The sequence below is a fragment of the Melitaea cinxia genome, chromosome 20 (assembly GCF_905220565.1).
Source record: "Melitaea cinxia chromosome 20, ilMelCinx1.1, whole genome shotgun sequence".
Classification (NCBI taxonomy): domain Eukaryota; kingdom Metazoa; phylum Arthropoda; class Insecta; order Lepidoptera; family Nymphalidae; genus Melitaea; species Melitaea cinxia.
In genome coordinates this window covers 10288879-10308855 of record NC_059413.1, presented here as the reverse complement: position 1 = coordinate 10308855, position 19977 = coordinate 10288879, and the positions used below count along the sequence as shown (strand labels likewise).

General features: G+C 34.0%; 4 protein-coding genes across 4 annotated transcripts; 3 read left to right on the top strand and 1 right to left on the bottom strand.

Moving 5' to 3' along the window:
• The first annotated feature begins 1382 nt into the window (after positions 1 to 1382).
• Positions 1383 to 2213, top strand: LOC123663254. The gene has a single exon (XM_045597943.1). It carries the CDS (start codon positions 1383 to 1385, stop codon positions 2211 to 2213), a length of 831 nt encoding a protein of 276 aa, XP_045453899.1.
• A 136-nt stretch (positions 2214 to 2349) lies between these two features.
• LOC123663253 lies at positions 2350 to 5170 on the top strand. Its single transcript, XM_045597941.1, has 3 exons — positions 2350 to 3269; positions 3377 to 4088; positions 4535 to 5170. The coding sequence occupies exons 1-3, from the start codon at positions 2350 to 2352 to the stop codon at positions 5168 to 5170; spliced, it is 2268 nt and encodes a 755-aa protein (XP_045453897.1).
• Positions 5171 to 9712: 4542 nt separating this feature from the next.
• LOC123663182 (adenosine deaminase AGSA-like) lies at positions 9713 to 17939 on the top strand (the record flags this gene model as incomplete). The annotated part of the gene is made up of 2 exons (XM_045597877.1): positions 9713 to 9732; positions 16453 to 17939. Coding segments are annotated over 2 exons (1458 nt in total), but the record flags the coding sequence as incomplete, so codon positions are not given.
• Positions 12996 to 14666, bottom strand: LOC123663181 (adenosine deaminase AGSA-like). Its single transcript, XM_045597876.1, has one exon. It carries the CDS (start codon positions 14618 to 14620, stop codon positions 13124 to 13126), a length of 1497 nt encoding a protein of 498 aa, XP_045453832.1. The 5' UTR covers positions 14621 to 14666; the 3' UTR covers positions 12996 to 13123.
• Positions 17940 to 19977: the final 2038 nt, after the last annotated feature.

Genomic DNA, 19977 nt, shown 5'->3' with positions numbered 1-19977 from the left:
CCCTTAATTCATGACGCGGCAAGCCGCATCTACAGGGGGTACATCGGGACCAGTAAAAAAGTTTGGGAACCTGTGATGTAGGAGCAGGTTCGGAGCTTAATCCAAAATGTGGGGGTCTTCTTAATAGGCCTAGGTGGGTCTGCCTGGACACTTTCTCTCCGGTAGTACCCACTACCAGGTGATTTCTTTCTCGCCCCTTGGGCCGAGGTTACGCCCACCAGCTGAGCATTACCCTATGAGCTAGTTGGGTCTCAGGTCAGTTTGAAACGAGAGTTGTTTTTCTCCCCGTTTGGTTCCTGTTGCACAGTCTCCCCTGCGTCATCCACCGTTTAGAGGACACAGGGGAGCTTAATCCAAGTAGTGAATACGTTGAAGTAGAGTACTGCTGTGATAGATGGCACTAAACTTTATGCGAGCAACACCGAGGGCATAACTAGTCTTCTATCAATTGATTAGGGTACAAGAGAAATTTTATTACTTTATTTTAGGAGTTTTAGACCATAAGGACTACGCCACTCCATAGGAAGATCACACATGTTACATACAAGAAATTAATGAGGTCTTCGTCGCATACCAATGCTTACAACCTTGTACAATAGTTTAGCCGGTTCTGGACTGGTTTAGACGAGGATAAGCGTAAATTGAATTAGGTACATCCTCCAATCCTTCGCATATCATTTCTGATATCTTCATATCGGACACATTCCACCATGATTAACATTAACCAACTACTACGTCTGTCAAAGTCACGACTAGCAAGTAATGCTCTGTGAAAATTTATAATTTTATTGTTAATCGGTGCTTCCTTGAAAGTCCTCGAAAATCCTACGTTATTATATAATCTAGTGTTTATTAGTGTTGCTGTTGTTGCAGCGAAATTTAAACATCAGACGTGAAATTCAATCATATTTGCTGGTATTTCATCGTGAAAAGTAAGACTACCCACAGTAATTTGTCATAAAATAGTTTTAAGTTTACCGACACTGTCATTCAAACCATAGACGAATAGTGTTGCCATAGTCATATAAAAATACTATTTGGGAGAATTTGCATTTTTTTGAGTATTATTTTCGAAATGAGTGCCAAAAATTTAAAAAACAAAGTTTGTGCCGGTTGTCGTGAAAAATTATCAATGGTAGAGATTTTGAAATGTTCATTATGTTCCTTGAATTATGACTTGATTTGTGCTGACTTGTCTATTGCCCACTATAGTTCTATGACCGTATCCGAAAGAGATGGATGGCAATGTATCGAATGTCTAAGAAAGAGACCTAAGTCTGATAACCAGAATACTCCTGTCAGGTCCTTACTTCGTGCTAATAGTATTCCCTCTGATCAGCGGCATGATGATAGCCCTTGATGAGATAAGCTATGTTAACACTATGCGTTTGAAGCAGTCGAAAACAGCTTCCTTGACCACTTCACCTAAACCGTCATCTGTGGGCTGCGACTGTGTTTCTGAAGAGAAGCTGCGGGCAATCATAAAGCAGGAAGTTACTAGTATTCTTCACATGGCCATTGATCGTCGAGTCACTGACAGATTAAAATCTATACAAAGCGATTTGCTTGTGGTTCAGGATTCAATCAGTTTTGTAAACAATGAGTTTGAAGATCTAAAAAAACAGATCGAGGAAAAGTCGTCAGTGATTACTAAACTGGAAGCTGCTGGTTCCGTAATGTCATCCACGATTGTTGAGCTGTCTCGACGACTTGCTGTAGCTGAACACCATTTGCGGGAGAGTAACATTGAAATCAACGGTATTCCTGAACATAGGTTTGAAAACGTCTGTAGCGTTGCGAAACAGCTTGCAGGCACTGTTGGTTGTTCTCTGGATGACTGCGATATAATTCATGCAACTCGTGTTGCTCAACTCTCTAATGAGAATAACAGACCTCGTCCCGTAGTGGTGAAGCTTAAAAGTCCTCGTCTGCAGGATTCACTTTTGGCGGCTGTCGCAGTGTTCAACAGGAAAAACCCAGAGGACAAGTTGAGTTCTAAACATCTTGGTATTGCTGGAACTCGTGTGCCTATCTACGTGGCTGAGCACCTAACTCCTGCAAACAAGGCTCTTCATGCTGCGGCGCGCATAAAGGGGAAAGAGAATAAATATAAATACATTTGGGTACGTAATGGAAAGATATTTGTTCGTAAAGATGAAAAATGTCAAGCTATTCAAATTCGAACCAATGAAAGTCTGAAGCTTATTATTTGATTCATATAATGTATTCTATTGTTTTTGCTTTGGCTTATGTTTGTACCTCATGGCTATATTAGATATTTATTATCAGAATGTTCGGGGCTTAAGGACAAAGACGAATGACGTTTACAATAACATTCTTATGTCTAACATGAAGGTGATAGCTTTTACTGAAACTTGGCTCAATTGTAATATAAATAATTCTGAATTGATGGACTCTCGTTACGTGATTTATCGTAGGGATAGAGTTATTACATCCACGTCCAAACAGGATGGGGGAGGAGTGTTGCTGGCGGTCTCTAAAGAACTCCAATCAAGGAGAATGCCTGACTGGGAGAGCGCAGGCGAGGATCTATGGGTTGTTGTTGATGTTGATATTTGTGGTAAATCTGAGAAGTTGGCTTTGTGTGTCGTTTATCTACCTCCTACGTCTAGCACGCAAATGAAGTTAAAAACCTTGAGTGATTTTTTAAACTCTGCCAGTCGCGTCTTACTAAAAATGAATAAAGTTGTCATATGTGGCAATTTTAATTTAAGTTTTATTGATTGGGTGTTTGATAAGGATACGCTGCAGATTATTCCTAGCAATTATAATAACTCTATTGGTACCGCGTTTGTTGATTTTATGCTTACTAATAGTTTGAACCAAATATGCGCTGTTCGAAATTGTGATGATAGGATCCTGGACCTGGTCCTTACTAATATTTCTGGTGGTTCGGTTGTGCAATCTTCAGACTTACTAAGTAAGCTTGATCCGTTCCATCCAAGTTTCGAGATAACATTTAGCCTTTCACCGACGTGTTTTTTGCGTCCAGTATTGGGAGATTATCGTAGTTTCTACAAAGCTAATTATGACAGAATTTGGCAGCACCTGGGCAAAATTGACTGGAGCGAGAGGTTTAGTCATTGCGATGATGTCGATAGTATGACATTATCTTTCTATAATGAATTATATAGTGTCATAGACGCTAATGTGCCTTTGACGACTATGAAGAAGTCAAGGCATCGACCGCCCTGGTATACTAACGCTCTGGTAGGAATGCTCACCGAAAAGGAAAAGATTAGAAAAAGGTAAAATAAAGCCCGTTATAAAAATCCCCGTGATCATTTGGAGTTAAAAATTTTGAGAAACCTTTGCCATAATTTAAATATAAAACTTGTTTATCTCGTTATAAAAGACGCATGGAAGAGAGTATTCAGAAGAATCCCAAAACTTTTTGGCGTTATATAAATAAAAAACGTAATGGCGATAACTCTGTTCCTTCTGTGATGTATTCTGGTAGTGAGTCTGTGAATTCTGGTCAATCTATAGCGCAGTTATTAGCTGATCATTTTTCCTTAGCCTGTAGTGATTCTCAGCCTGTTTTACCGCTGTCTGTCGAATCAAGTTTTAGTAATATTCTGTCGTTTGGTAATATGTCAAGCTTGCAGTTTACGGTGGAACAGGTTGAGAAGGGTCTTGGTTCTCTGAAACCGTCAGGGGGTGCGGGTCCTGATAAAGTTCCGCCAGTTTTCCTAATTCGATGTGCTTCGGTTTTGGCTTTGCCTTTGCAACTTATTTACAATCGGTCTATTAGCGATGGGAGGTTCCCTGTGGAGTGGAAAAGAGCTAGAATAGTCCCTGTTCATAAAAAGGGGGATATACATGACGTGAAAAACTACTGTCCTATTTCCATCCTCTCGTGTGTTTCTAAACTTTTTGAACAACTAATACGTCCGGTTTTAACATGCTTTGTTCGTCCATATATTTCTACCTATCAGCATGGATTTATTCGGGGTCGGTCGACTATGACTAATCTGGTTGAGTTTGTTGCCGATGTGATGACTGGGGTTGACAGGGGTCACCAAATAGACGCCATTGATACTGATTTCAGTAGTGCTTTTGACAGGGTCAGTCACAGCTTGCTGCTAACTAAGCTGGAACGCATTGGTATTACTGGGTCTCTTCTGCATTGGTTTTCTTCTTATTTAGCTGATCGGTCTCTAGTAGTTAATATTAAAGGACACTCATCTAAATGTTACACCGCAAGATCAGGGTTCAAGGTTCAATTTTGGGTCCCATTCTTTTTACAATATTTGTCAATGGTATAGCATACGAAATTAAGCATTCAAATTATTCCTTATATGCAGATGATCTAAAACTCTATAAAACTATAGGTTCTTTTGACGATGCGGCACTTTTACAGAGTGACTTAAATGGCATTAAACGCTGGTGTGACGCTAATGGCATGATACTAAATGTAAATAAATGCGTTCATATTAAATTGACTAAAAAAAGAGTCCCCATTGCTAGCACTTATTATATTGAACATGCTTTACTGCTTGAGGTGTCACAGGTGCGAGATCTCGGCGTCGTCATTGATAGCAAGCTCAAATTTGATATACATGTGGACAGTGTAACTTGTAAAGCTGCTAGGATGTTGGGTTTTGTCAAGAGAAATGCTGGAGATTTTCGACTCCCATCCACAAAGATACTTTTATTCAATTGTCTGGTTCGTAGTCACCTCGAGTATGGTAGTGTTGTGTGGAGCCCGTCGTATGTTGTGCATTCGCAGAGGCTAGAGGGTATCCAGAGAGCTTTCACTAGATACCTGGCTTTTACGTCTCCAGGAATTTCTCATAGAAGTTCCTATGATCAGCGCTTGGATCACTTCGGCTTGATTACGTTAAGAGACAGACGCAAACTGCTCGACCTTCTGTTCCTGTATAAAGTAATCAATGGATTCATGGACTCTACTGATATTCTGTCTCGGGTGAATCTTTGTGTCCCCTATAATAGTCCTCGCAAGCCTATCTCTCACATTTTTGAATGCTCTCGTAATAGGACCAATCTAGGTCGCCACTCCCCCATTAACAGAATTTGCGTGGAATATGGCGAGCTGTGCAGCCGGGCGCCGGATGTGGACATTTTTAGCGATTCTTTACGTAAATTTAAAAATCAAATACTGAAATCAATAGCGGGCTGTAATTAGATATATTTTTTCCTCCTTTTTCTCTTTGTCCTATAAACCCATTTAATAATCAATTTGTTTTTTTTTTCTTTTTGACATGATAGACAATTTGTGTATAATGATTTCTTTTTTTTTTTTTTTTTTTTTTTTTTTTTTTTTTTTTTTTTTTTTTTTTTTTTAAATAATAATCGACCGAGGATTTGAACCATGGTCCTTTCGATCGCGACCGGAAAAACAGTTTCAGTTTTAGAGAATGATTTTGACAATGGTATTACAATGACACTTTATTTCCTTTTGATTTTTTAAATAGTAACATATAGCAATTATTGTATTTTTATATGTTGATATAATTATTTAAATTTTAGTTATATTGGATTATTAATATTCTCTTGACTTACCTTTGACTTTTTTTTATATTAATTTGATTATTATCGTTTAAAATGAATTTTATTGTTAATGAGTAGGATTCTTGCTTTTTACTTTAAATTTTTTTATGTGATGTTATCTTAATTATACTTGCTTCATGACATTAATATAAGGTGGAATGTTGTGTACTCCGTAATGGGATACATATTAGATAATAATGTAGTAATGATTCATATATAATGTTTTGTATGTATTCTGTGGATGTACCTATAAAATAAATAAATAAATAAATAAATAAATGATGCCGTATTCGGTACACAACCTTTGTCACCAGGTAACCAAACTTATTAAGTGGAATGTGACGGATGGAACGGAGTCTAAATACTGTTGTTAACGTATTCTTACTCAGCTTACACTCATCTGTACTGTGTGGCTACAGTACTAAAGAATCTAGCCACCCCCTCTCTTCCCGTGGGTGTCGTAAGAGACGACTAAGGGATAACACAGTTCCGCTACCACCTTGGAACTTAAAAAGCCGACCGATGGCGGGATAACCATCCAACTGCTGGCTTTGAAATACACAGGCCGAAGACGGGCAGCAGCGTCTTCGGTGCGACAAAGCCAGCCCTGCGGTCACCAACCCGTCTGTCCAGCGTGGTGACTATGGGCAAAACACATGAGTTCACGTTGTTTTTGGCGTGAGCTTGTGGAGGCCTATGTCCAGCTGTGGACTGTATAGGCTGTAATGATTACACTCATCAAACCATGTTTATTCTCCAAATCAAAACATTTTAACATGGAATTTTTGTATAAAGTACACTTTATACTTAGTAAAAATGACTACACCACCAGGAAAAGTTGTTAGTACTTCTACTGTAGAGAAGTACGTACTTCAGTACTTCATAGAATAGTATCGATGTCTGAAGTATCCATAGTCAGTTATTCAATTAGCATTGAACAATAACCGTAAAACAAAACCTCGATTGGATTCATTCTATTAATTAAAAAGGTTTGAACATCGTCGTTATTCGATGAATAGATTTTACGAAAACAGTAGCATTTATAAGGGGTTGAAAATAAATAGAACAATATTTATTTTTTCATTGTACTGTCATCCAATTATAACGATAAAATAATTTTTATTGTTCGCGGTATGTCATTTTTTACGATATCTTTTTGTAGATGTACTTGTTACATTTTATAAAACTATGTAAAACTTGGTATGAAAACAATGTTTCTTTTCTAATACTTTATTCATTTACGACTTTTAGCTACTATTTTTTTAACCGACTTCCAAAAAAGGAGGAGGTTCTCAATTCGACTGTAATTTTTTTTTTTTTATGTATGTTACATCAGAACTTTTGACCGTGTGGACGGATTTCGACAATTTTTTTTTAATCGAAAGGTAGTGTGTGCCAATTGGTCCCATTTAAATTTATTTGAGATCTCACTACTACTTTTCAAGTTATATCTAATAATGCGTTTTTACTTGACGCTTTTTAGTCGACCTACGTTGTATTATACCGCATAACTTTCTACTGGATATACCGATTTTGATAATTCTTTTTTTGTTGGAAAGGGGATACCCCTAGTTTGTTACCATGATAACGAAACTAGGATCTGATGATGGAATCCCAGAGAAATCGAGGGAAACTCTCGAAAATTCGCAATAACTTTCTACTGGATGTACCGATTTTGATAATTATTTTTTTTTTTTTTGGAAAGGGGAAAATTCATGAAAGTCTTTGAATGATGTTACATCCTCGTACAGTTGTAATGCCATTTGCCTTTGCCATTTTCTTTTTTATGCCACAGGTGCTTGGTTTCCTCTTTTGTTTTTAATCTCGTCCTGAAACATGGCATTACGTTATAGTATATTAGTTAGTTCATAATATGGACCACTAGTGTATATTTAAGATATGATGGAAGTCTTACAATATTAATTTATTTTTTTGTAATACTAAAGCTATAGGATATGTAATTGAGGACGATGATAATGATGATGTTTAATTCCTCTTCTGATTGAGTAATATTTGTTGAACTATTGAACTTAGCCAGTTAGTGGAATAAAATATTGCATGGAAGGGAAATGGCTCTTCTGAGTATATGTATGTATCCGAGTTGACTTTTTTATATTTCAATTCGACTGTATATATATTTTGTATGTTCGGAAATAACTTCGTCGTTTATGAACCGATTTTGATAATTCTTTTTTTATTGGAAAGGACATATCCCTGGTGTGGTAGCATGATATGGAAACCAAGATCTGATGATGGGACCTCAGAGAAATCGAGGAAAACTCAAAAATACGCACTACTCTTTTCTAAGTGTACTGATTGTGATAATTTTTAATTTTGCCTGCAAACACAATGATACATTATTATTTTACAGTGAAACAAGTTTTTCGGATTTTATCGCGGTTTATTAAGTTACTTATTATAAATTGTTACTTACTTATTATAAACTAGCGGACCCGGCAGACGTTGTCCTGCCCGGAAAACAGCTACCAAATTTGATAGCTTACGTACCGATAGCCGCGCCACCTATCGGGTCCAATTGAGATAAAAACTATCATATCTTCCAATTTAGACCAAATTACAGATGCTTACAAAAATAGATAAAAATTGATTCAGTAGTTTCGGAGCTACATACAGATAGCAGCGCCACCTATCGGGTCCAATTGAGATAAAAACTATCATATCTTCCAATTTAGACCAAATTACAGATGCTTACAAAAATTGATAAAAATTGATTTAGTAGTTTCGGAGCTACATACAGATAGCAGCGCCACCTATCGGGTCCAATTGAGATAAAAACTACCATATCGTCCAAGTTGACCAAATTACCGATGCTTACAAAACTTGATAAAAATTGGTTCAGTAGTTTCGGAGTTACATGCCGATAGCAGCACCACCTATCGGGTCCAAATGAGATAAAAACTACCATATTACCAATTTAGACCAAATTACAGATGCTTACAAAAATTGGTGAAAATTGATTCAGTAGTTTCGGAGCTACATACCTACCGATAGCAGCGCTACCTATCGGGTCCAATTGAGATAAAAAATTACCATATCTTGCAAATTAGACCAAATTACAGATAATTAAAAAATTTGATAAAAATTGGTTAAGTAGTTTCGGAGTTACATACATTTAAAATTATCATTGTTAACGCCCACCCCCGAAATCCTTATTGGGCATGAGGTTATCCTAAAATCCGCTCATTGATCATTTCTATGTCACACATATAGGAGATTCATACCAAATTTGGAGTCGATAGGAGCTATAGTTTAAAAACGGGAATTTACCATTGTTAACGCCCCGGCAAGAATATACCATTTTTATTGTATGTAAATTAAATTAAAATGCGGTCTACGATTAAGATCAATTTAATCATTAATAACTTACGTAAAATGCGCCCTAATATATTATTTAACATGAATTTTATTGAATAGCAATAAAGTTCAAATTGACTCTACATTTTAGTTAGAACACGTTTGTATGGGAAAAAGAAAAGAGCTGTTTTTAGGGTTTTACCGGAAATTATTCGAATTTTTCTCACCTTTTAAGCCTTCCCTAGACCTCCATGAACATTTCAAGATAAGATAAATAGCCGTTCTCGAGTTGTAGCGAGACTAACGAACAGCAATTGATTTATATATATATAATAGATAGATTAGTGGCCAGTTGTGGGAGAGGTGAAGCTCATTGTTAGTTTGCGTCGAATATTTGCTTCGATATGTCTATCTACGATATTTGAGCCATTATAATATTACAGACCCTTCATTTTGTATTATTAACAAATAATTATGAGACGATCCATAAATATCTTAAAACAACGTCCACCTACAGCCACTCACACATACACATACTACAAACGAAGCAAGCAGACAATGACTTCGTTAGTCGAGAAACTCTCCTCTCGGAGTGTCACTCCACGACTTGCGTATTCCCGACATAAACATCCGTCGAAATGTACATGACTATTCTTTATTACAAGGGAATAATGTTCAGAATCGTCTGCCGTCAATTACTTTTTTTATCCGTTAAGATAAGGGTCTCTAGTGTAATATGTAACTATGGTTCTATAATTTTGTATAGCATGTCTAAAGAATAAATACGTACATGAATTTTCGTTGAAGAGTTACACCGATGTACATATGTTGGTAGCGATGATATTTTCTTTATTTATATTTATTCAGTACTAGCTGTACACTGCGCGCGTTGCTACGCTTTTTTAAATTTTTTTTGGTCGTACCAACTCAGAAACCCTTGTGGGTTCATGCACAACACTTTGCTGAAGATCATGACATGATCAAATGCATAGTTTACGATTCTATAAAGGACATACAGACAAACATTAATTTATATGAAGGAGTGCCGAGCGAATTCTCAAGATAGTCCGGACTCTCTTCATCATGGTTATTCATAGCGAGTGTTCCCCCTCAGAATCGTCGTTTTAAAACAAATAATTATACCAATACGAAATATTATCGAATTAATTGTAATTACCAAAATAATTTAAGAAACTGAATTTAAAAAGATTACCAAGAAACAAATTGATTTGGAGCTGATGGGCTTGCGAGTACATGTCACACGTCCGCTCTCAATCCAAAAAGTGACCAGCATGGAATTATTATGTACTACGTACTAGTACATAATAGTTCCATGGTGACCAGCGACCGAACTGACACCTGACTGACAATTGTGTAATAGAATGAATGATTTGTAAATTGTAACAAATTTAGCAAGTAGGTTACTCGCTTACATTTAAAAAAATGTTGTGTTACGTTATAGAATTTATTTACCAAGAAAAAGATTAATATTTTAAGTTTACATAAACATAAATTTTATTATTATGTGACGATTGTTATTCGTAATTATCGATTCCATAGAAACGTTAAACTTAATAAGTACTTAGTGAGAATTACCGTTTGAAAGTAGGTATTATTGTAACTATTCAAATGACGGAGAATTATTTAGATCGAAATAAAACGTGGAGAAAAAATTTATAGTTATCTTTTATTTGATACCTACTCAATATATTATACTTATCATTTTATTTTTACTTATGTAATTAAAATATACCTGGTTTACCAAATATGTAAATAAAAAGCTCAGGCAAATAATTCCTGCTACTTCATCGTTTAGCCTAAAAAATCAAAACAATTTAAAACTTGAGTAAATTTATTACTCTAGTCATTCATTTGGAATGGCATGGATGGAATTAACTATATATATAAGAGACTGCAGCATTCAGCATTCAGTAACATCCCACTGCTGGGCATAGGCCTCTTTTTCCTTATGCGGGTTGGTGGATATGGTCTCTACTAGAGTACCGATCGCTATCAGGTATTTATGATAACAACCGGGACCGACTGCTTAAGCTGCTCTCCGACGCACGGTAGGAAGACTCTACAGAATAGACATCCAAACTGGAACGAAATATTTGTACGAATACAAATATCCATCCCGAGCGGGAATCGAACCGGCAAACCGTCGGTATTTTAAGCGACTACTCGCACAACTACACCAGAGCGGTGGTCATAAGAAACTAGAATGAGAGTTTTATTAATTATTATTTCTAATTTACGAATAGCAAAAAATATTATGACAAATTGGTTTATTAGTATCATCAAAATATTATTGTTAGAGAACGGTAGTTAACGAACTTGTTTTGATACTCAGAAGTCCGCTTCAAATTAAAACCATATACGTACTTATATTACCTACTAGCTGTGCCCGCGACTTCGTCCGCGTGGAATTTAACAAAAAAGTTATTTTTCAGTTTGCAGAGTTATGAAATAAATCAATTTCTAAAATAAAAGTAGTATAAGTTACTCCTTACGATATCAGCTATCTGCCAGTGAAAGTCCCGTTAAAATCGGTCCAGCCGTTTCGGAGATTAACCGGAACAAACAGACAGACAGACAAAATTTGTAAAAAAAAAAAATGTAAAATATGTTATTTTGGTATATGTACCGTGTATATCCATATGAATTTAGTAAAAGGTATTACAAACAGACACTCCAATTTTATTTATTTTTATAGATATGACATAAAATTGTAGGTAATGTGATCCTTTTCTGAGAATCTGTACCAGTGGCAGATTTTATTCAAGTTTCGATGTATGCATACATTTCACAGGACTTTTTATCTTTTTTTCCATAATATTTACAAAACATATTATTAACAATTCTCCCACCGTTATGGAGTAAGAGGCCTTTGCTCAGCAGTAGGAAGTTACAAGCTGAATAAATCAATCAATTATATTATTAACAATGAAAATTCGGGTTCTCAGGATAACTCCTTTCCAACAAAAAAAGAATTATCAAAATCGGTTCATTAACGACGAAGTAATCTCCAGAACATACATAAAAAAAATATATTTTTTGAACTCGGTTGATAAAAATCATTCACACAATTTTTTTGTCGACACTTGTATCCAATGCTTGAATTTAAATAATATCCAACGATACGCTTTAGCCTGTAATATCCTACTACTGGGCATAGGCGTCTTTCCCCTACAGAAGAAGGATCGGAGCTTAATCCACCACGCTGCTTCAATGCGAGACGGCGTATATAATAATGATTATTTTATATAAATAAATATTTCAGACTTAAAAAGGTTTTGTAATCCACAAATAACGCCTTTTCTTACCATATAACAAAAATAATACTTTGTTATGGCTAGACCAGTTTCCTTATTGATCTATAGTGTTCTAGTTTTCCTATATAGTTGTAGAACCCAAATTAAAACAGAAGACGGCTTTGCATTACTACACACTCAAACAAAACAATTATCAACACGACCTCTATAAATAGACACATCAAAGCGTTCTTTTACCATCCGACACGATATCAGTATCCGCTTCCTACAATTAAATACAATCTGCAATGAAAAAAATTTTAACAAAACATTTCTTTATAACCGACTTAAAAAAAAGGACGTTCCTAATTCGACTTTATTGTGTTTACCTCATAACTTTTTACTGGGTTTACCGATTTTGATAATTCTTTTTTTAATCAAAAGCTAGTGCTTGTGATGTGAATTTAATTGACTTATCCCTATTGCGTATTTAATTGAATATATTGTTGCTTATCTACGTTGTTTTTTTAAGGTTTTTTTTTTGTTTTCGAGCAAACAGAATTAATAATACAAATATTACTAAAACTTAAAACGTTTTAATCAAGATAGATTTTCATTTATTTCGAAATCAATAAGTGCAGTAACCACAGTGTTTAATTGTCTATTAACATAAATCGAAATCGCATTTATTTATTATATCATTAGATATTAATTCTCATTAGATGCAACTTATTTTAGTGCGGTATGGTATTTGTATCGTATACAAAGGAAATACATAGGCGCGTAATGAATCTATATATTATTGTATGTACAGCGTTGTACATACATTTCATCTATAGATAAATAAGATTTTGAAAAATGAATGCATCCAAAATTAAAAATAATACAACATTTACATCAAGATTTTATTTTTTTGTTTTTACATAAATTCGCATCGATGCTTGTACCTTCTAAGACACATTTTAGTTTAAGTAAAGACAAAGAAAAAAATAATAATATTAAGGTAATTTTTATTACATTTAATAATTTGAACAGTCAAAGTTTTCTACAAATGTATTCCATCGCAAATTAAACTTGGACAACGCATCCCTTTTGGAATTAGAATCAAGAGCACTATATTTCAGTGAGTTGATGGCTAGCTGTTTTAGCAGTCTCAAGTCCGACAAACGACTTGCAACACCTACAAACGCCACATAAAAGTCGTCAGATAAAAGATCGGCTTCCCAAGCACCAGGATCGTCACTAGATAATACTACTGGCACTCCAAGAGCGAAAAGGGTACTGAGTGGATGGTTACGTACATCACGAACTAGAGAGAGTACTGCATTTGATATAACATTAACTTCTAAAGCTATATCTTGCTGGATTACTTCTCTTATCAATAATGGATGTTTTATAATAGCGTAGCCATGGCCTATTCTCTTTGCTCCCAATAATATGGCATCAATCAAGTTACCATCAACTAAAGTTCCGTACCAATTCGTTTCACCAGCGTGGAAAAAATAATCTAGGTCTTTAGAAGCATTCAATAGTTGCGGTATGAATTCAATTAAGGGACTTCCCAAGTCTTCTTGGCCAACTAGGTCAAATCCTGCAAAAATGTCTGGCATATCTTTTTTTATAGCTCGTGCTAGACGTATGTATTCGTCTAACTGCGATCTGTTTATTCTTCGAGAGTTTGCGTATATGAGTTTCGCTCCGATAAAATCAGGATAATCTTTTTTGAACTTTTGTATTATTTTTTTGTACGTTTTCGCAGTTACAATTGTCTCGTACTCAGTACCATCTAATTCATACAAATTAGGTAAAACACTTCGAATCTCAAGATACATTACATTTTCCATTTTTAATTTTAATAGAACATCGTAGAAATATTGTTCCCATATCGGTCTATACGTAAGAATTTTACTAACCCTCCTAAAATAATTCATGAAAGTAGTCCATGATTCTTTGATAGTTGGATATTCAATGTCGGGATCATTGACATATAACGTAAAGTATTTTCTTAATTCCGCGTCAAACTTAGTTTTATTCATCGAGTTTCGCATTTCGTTAATTAATTGCCACTTACTTTTGCATGGTTCATTAGGTTCTTTGTCAGAAAATTTCAATTTAACATCTTTTTCTTCGAAACAAATGTAGAGTACTTCTGAATATGTCAAATTCACAATATAATCGGCTCCTAAAATACCCATATCATGAATATGTAACGCTGCTCCTTTTGGCATATCTTTTATGATTTTATATACTTTAGAATGACGTATATTATCTTTGTAGGCAAAGAAATTATGGGAAAAGTTGCAGTATTGCGGATTATTAAAATAGTAATTTACTTCTTGGAATTTATGCCGCATTAGACAGTCGTTGACGGCTGATTCTTTATCTGTAAGTTGTATATTTCCCCCAAGAGACAAGAGTTCCTCATCTCGTAGGATCTTGGCTCGTTTCGCTTTGTAATCGTCGGTTGTGGCGTAACAAAGCGCTAATATGAACACATAGCTGACTAGGATGCGCATGTCTGCGTAAGGGGCGATTCGTCGTGCGCGCTTCGATACCGAGTTGACACTGGATATGGTTTTATTGTTCAAGGCGAATGACCTGTCACAGCGCGCTTTAAAATAATATCACTTCGTGGAATGTTTTCATATCTATACACATAATATTTTTTTTGATTTGATATGACTCAATTTAGAGTTTATTTATTTTCAGAAAAAAAATTGTGATTGCTACGTTACAAAATTATTATGTTTTTATGCATATTTCTATTTTTTTTTAGTAATAATAATCACTATTATGGTGTTCAATAATTTACGATAACTTTAATATTTTTCAATTATTATTATTGATGTTTGTAAATAATCGAAAGGGTGTTGCAATTCTTTTATCGAGCCTAATAGGTATGACAAAAAAAAATCTAATTTAAACATCATCTCATAATCATCTTACATCTATAGCTAGGTAAGTACGTAAAACGAAGTTTTACTAAAACGTACTCAGCGAGTTGCAGTTTGGAAATGAAGTATGCTGAGTAGTTAATTTTGTAGCACTTAGTTATTTTCTCAACCCGAGTAAAACGACAAAAATAGCAACCAAGTACTAACGTAATTAAAAGTAAAAAGATTTGAAAACACCGAAACGATCTCGCACAAACCGCAATTTCTATAGACTTTTAAACGATAAAATTTACTAAAACTCATTTCGTACTGGTGTAAATTACAGCTAGCGGCGTCTAAAAGGGTTCGCTTTCAAAGCATCGCTCCAAAGAAACTAAAAAATAAATCCGAAAAGAAATAAAGGCCGTCTCATCCGCCATGCTGATTTTATGCAACGAAAGGGTTGGGGAAGGTTTAAGTGGCACTTTAGTATAGTACCGCCCCGCGGTACGCATTCGTTGCTAAAAATAAGAAAAAAATATGGCCGTCACACTACGACATGCATGATATTGAGATCATTCGGTGCACACTCGTCACCTCTTCTTTAATCTTCTAATTACTACCCGCAAGTCTGTAGATGACACTTTCTGAAATCATTTTGGAACAAAGGATAGTGGCGAATCGAGACGAGGAGGGTGACAGGGAAAGTTGAAAATTTTGCATTTGAGTAACGATTTTTATTATGTAAATGTAAAAATACAAAGGCATACGTCATACAAGTCCATACAATCGGATAAATTGTTTTTAATGTAATTTTGTTTTAAGTTTTAATAAATATTATAATAATAATATTCTGTAATATTAAAAAATATTAAAATGAAAATAAAGATAATCTTTGTTATTTTGTGTCCATAATCACAATAGATAAGGTTGCTTAAGTCTAATACACCTTAATATAATGTTAAGGTTAAGGTTAAAGAACTTTATTCTTAAAAAGAAGTAATACGTTAGTAGTGTTAAGTAATACGTTTAAAATACACCCTAATGTAATTATATAAAATTTATTATACGTGTACTGCTATCGTTTGTTCAAAAACTATCGCATCGTATTGGATCAGATTAGTAGCTGGTAGCTACACGGTAGACGTAGTGATAAGCTAACACCCGAAACAATCAATCGTGTGTTGAGTTAGCGAACCAGCGAATGTCTAACACGAATAAATGATACTAAAAAAAAACTCCCGATAGTAATAATGTTAAGTTTTTTCGCTCATAGAAAAGTATAATTGTCAAATAACGTTTGTCGTATCTACTTTAATTTATTAAAAAGTTAAATAACCTTGTAACAAATAATTTTAATTTATAACTTGTGTGATATCTGTTGAAATTTCAATCGAAGTGACAATGTTTATAGTTATACTTTGGTGTTTACTTGTCAATAGTGTGGTGTTCGCTAAAGATGAATTCGAGGCAAGACTTAGGGAAAGAAACAATCTTTTACAAGAAGAACTTGATATGATGTTTGGCAGTGATATAGTGTTGAGTGACAGTGAAGAGCAAGCGAACAAAATAATTATGAAGTTGAAAACGAATGAAATTGATTACGCATTTAATAACCCTCATTATTTTAACTTTTCCAAACACTTCTTCGAATATAAGGATGAAGTAAAAGATACCAAATTATATAGGATAATAAAAGATATGCCTAAAGGCGCAGTCCTTCATGCGCACGACACAGCCATTTTAGGCCCAGATTATATTCTAGCATTAACTTATAAGGATAATTTATTTGTATGCTTTGAGGAAGATAATATATTATTTTTGTTTTCTCTTGAAATTCCTACAAATCCTTGTAAAACTGTGTGGCAATCTTTAAAAGAAGCCCGATATTCGTCAGGAAATGTGGAGAAATTTGATGCAGCACTAAGAAAGCATTTTACTCTAGTTACTAAGGATCCTAATCAGGTGTACCCGGATATTAATGCAGCATGGTCGAAATTTCAACAATATTTCATTATAACCACTCCCCTTTTATCTTATAAACCTATTTGGGAACAATATTTTTATGATACACTTAAAGCAATAAGAGACGATAACGTTATGTACCTGGAAATCAGAAGCGTATTACCAACGCTTTACGATTTACATGGAAGGAAATATGATACTATAGACACAGCCGCATCTTATAAAAAGGTTTTAGACGAGTTCATAAAAGATTTTCCTGATTTCTTTGGTGCGAAACTCATTTATGCTCCACTAAGATCAGTAGACAATAAAACTGTTAAAGAGTATTTAAAGATAGCTAAGGAAATAAAAAAGAAATTTCCTGACTTTCTCGCGGGATTTGATTTAGTAGGTCAAGAAGATTTAGGTGTACCTACTAAAGAGTTTCTCCAGACTCTAACCGAAGCGAAGGATGAATTCGAATATTTTTTCCATGCTGGTGAAACTAACTGGTTTGGAACTAGTTCTGATGAAAATCTGGCAGACGCGATCGTACTGAACACACGTCGCATCGGTCATGCTTTTGCGATTGCAAAGCATCCTTTATTAATTGAAGAAGTTAGAAAAAGGGATATTGCACTTGAAGTAAACATACTTTCAAACACAGTTCTAAAATTAGTCGAGGATATAAGAAATCATCCTTTAGCAATATTTTTAGCGCAAAATTTACCCATAGTGATATCAAGCGACGATCCTGGGTTGTGGGAAGCAGAACCTTTAACTCATGATTATTATGTTACATTTATCGGTGTAGCCAGTCGTCACGCTGATATAAAACTTCTTAAGAAATTAGCGCTTAATTCTTTGTACTATAGTACATATAACAACAAGGATAAAATGGTTCATGAATTTGAAAAACGCTGGACTAAGTTTATAAATACGATTGTTGAGAATAAATTGATTGTTTAATTGAAAAAACCTCTCGTATGATTTTTTAAAAATAAATTTCTTAATATCACACGTATATCATTTATCTTTTCTGTTATTAGATAAAGATTTTATGATTTTTATTTAAAAGTTTTTAGATAAAAGAAAATATGCAATCGAATATTGATTGATTGCTACTTGGTATTTGATACGGTTTTATACTTACATCAGAAAATATACATTGTTATTATAATACTATTAAATTACTACTATATTTTTACTATTTACGGCCGGCTTCAATACTCTATATATCTATATCTTTGAATTTCCTTACTAGTGATAGAATTGGACGCAAGCTCCATACAAATTGTGTCAAAAATCTATCGCTAGTATTAGGCTAAACCAGAGATTGATAGATTATTGAAAACCGTGAAACTATCTTTGGTCATAATCTTTATGACCATAATAATGTAGCTTTAAAAAACATAAGTATTTTAAAATGCTTGTAGATTAAAAATATATTTTTATTATCGATGTAGGTATTTGAACATTGTTAATGCCTACATAGCAGTGTCTTGGTTAAATAATAAATCATTAGCCGACATCCAAGAAGGAGGTTCTCAATTCGACTGTATTTTATATGTTTTAAAAGTTTTTTAATGGAATGATGGGTTAATGTGGTCCCGATTAAAATTGATTGATATCTGACAAATGTTTTTTGAGTTATTTCTAATATTAACTTATAATGCGTATTTACATTATTATTTCTTCTATCTACGTTATATTATATCTCATCATCAGAAGTGCTTACTGGGTTTACTGGTTTCGATGATTCTTTTTTTTTTATATCTCAAGCTGGTATTTATCATCATCGCTTAAATTTGATTGCGATCTCGGAAGGTGTTTTGAGTTACATCTAATAATAATGCTCTTTACTTGTTGATGTAATATAAGTCAGTTTTTTTTACGTTTGCGAGAAAACAATTAGTAATACCATGTCCGTTAAATGCAAATTTTTATCTGTACATATTATATCATTTGATCGACATGTTGTACAAACTCAATATTTTTAAATCACAGAAAAAAAGATAAATAAGTATTATGATTTTTACGTTAATTTTACCCATTACCTATCGAAACCATTGAATTTGATTTGAATTAAATTCATGATAACTTAAACCTTTGAAAATAACATAAGTGATAAAAAAATATCAAATTATGTTTGTTTTCAATCGTATTAAAATGGGAAACCACATCACTATTATCCTTCCTTTCTTTTTATATAAATATAGAACTAGGACGGAGAAGCTGCGAACAAAAATTGATAAATTTAAGTGTTCATTATCTATGTTAGTATTCAGTTAATTAATGCGAGTAACACCGTAGTATGCATTATGTTTCAAACGTAGTCGTAAGAATTGTTTTATAAGCGTTGTAAATTAAACGCAGTGGCTACCGGTGTTCGCGCGTAGTCACCTAATTAGACCACTAATTAGTGATGATCGCTCGGTTAAGTTGTTTCGCTTTGAAGCGCTACGCTTCGAGTAATGGTTAACCTAAATATTCTAGTGTTAAGTTACTGCGCTTAGACGAATTGCCGTGGTAAATTAGATTGAATCTTTTTTTAAGCAAACTCATTGTTTATAATGGATTTTCTTTTTATTGTTTGTTATTTATATTTAGTATTAAGTAATTTAAATAGTTTATAATTTCATAACTTTGTGTTTTTTAAATTTAATTGTTAATGATAGTGTACAACATTAAATTAAATATAAATAGGCAACATAATGTTTCAGCATTATTTTACCTATTTTTATATATTATATACTATCATAGCTGTGCCCGCGACATTGCCGCGAAAAACTTATTGTTCAGTTCGCAGAGTTATGAAATAAATCAATTTTTCAAAAATAAAATTAGTCTAAGTTACTCCTCATTACATTCAGAGATTAGCCGGAACAAACAGAGAGACAGACAAAAATTGTAAAAAAATCTTATTTTGTTATATGTACCGTGTATACATCCATATGCATTTAGTAAAAAGCGGTTATTTCAATAATAAAAACAGACACTCCAATTTTATTTATCTTCTCTAATATATAAAATTCTCGTCTCGCAGTGTTTGTAGT

Coding starts and splice junctions, on each gene's coding strand:
- LOC123663253 (XM_045597941.1), top strand. CDS start 2,350: ATGAAGGTGATAGCTTTTACTGAAACTTGGCTCAATTGTAATATAAAT. Junction 3,270..3,376: donor AAGGAAAAGATTAGAAAAAG/GTAAAATAAAGC, acceptor TCGTTATAAAAG/ACGCATGGAAGAGAGTATTC. Junction 4,089..4,534: donor TCAGTAGTGCTTTTGACAGG/GTCAGTCACAGC, acceptor GAGGTGTCACAG/GTGCGAGATCTCGGCGTCGT.
- LOC123663254 (XM_045597943.1), top strand. CDS start 1,383: ATGCGTTTGAAGCAGTCGAAAACAGCTTCCTTGACCACTTCACCTAAA.
- LOC123663181 (XM_045597876.1), bottom strand. CDS start 14,620: ATGCGCATCCTAGTCAGCTATGTGTTCATATTAGCGCTTTGTTACGCC.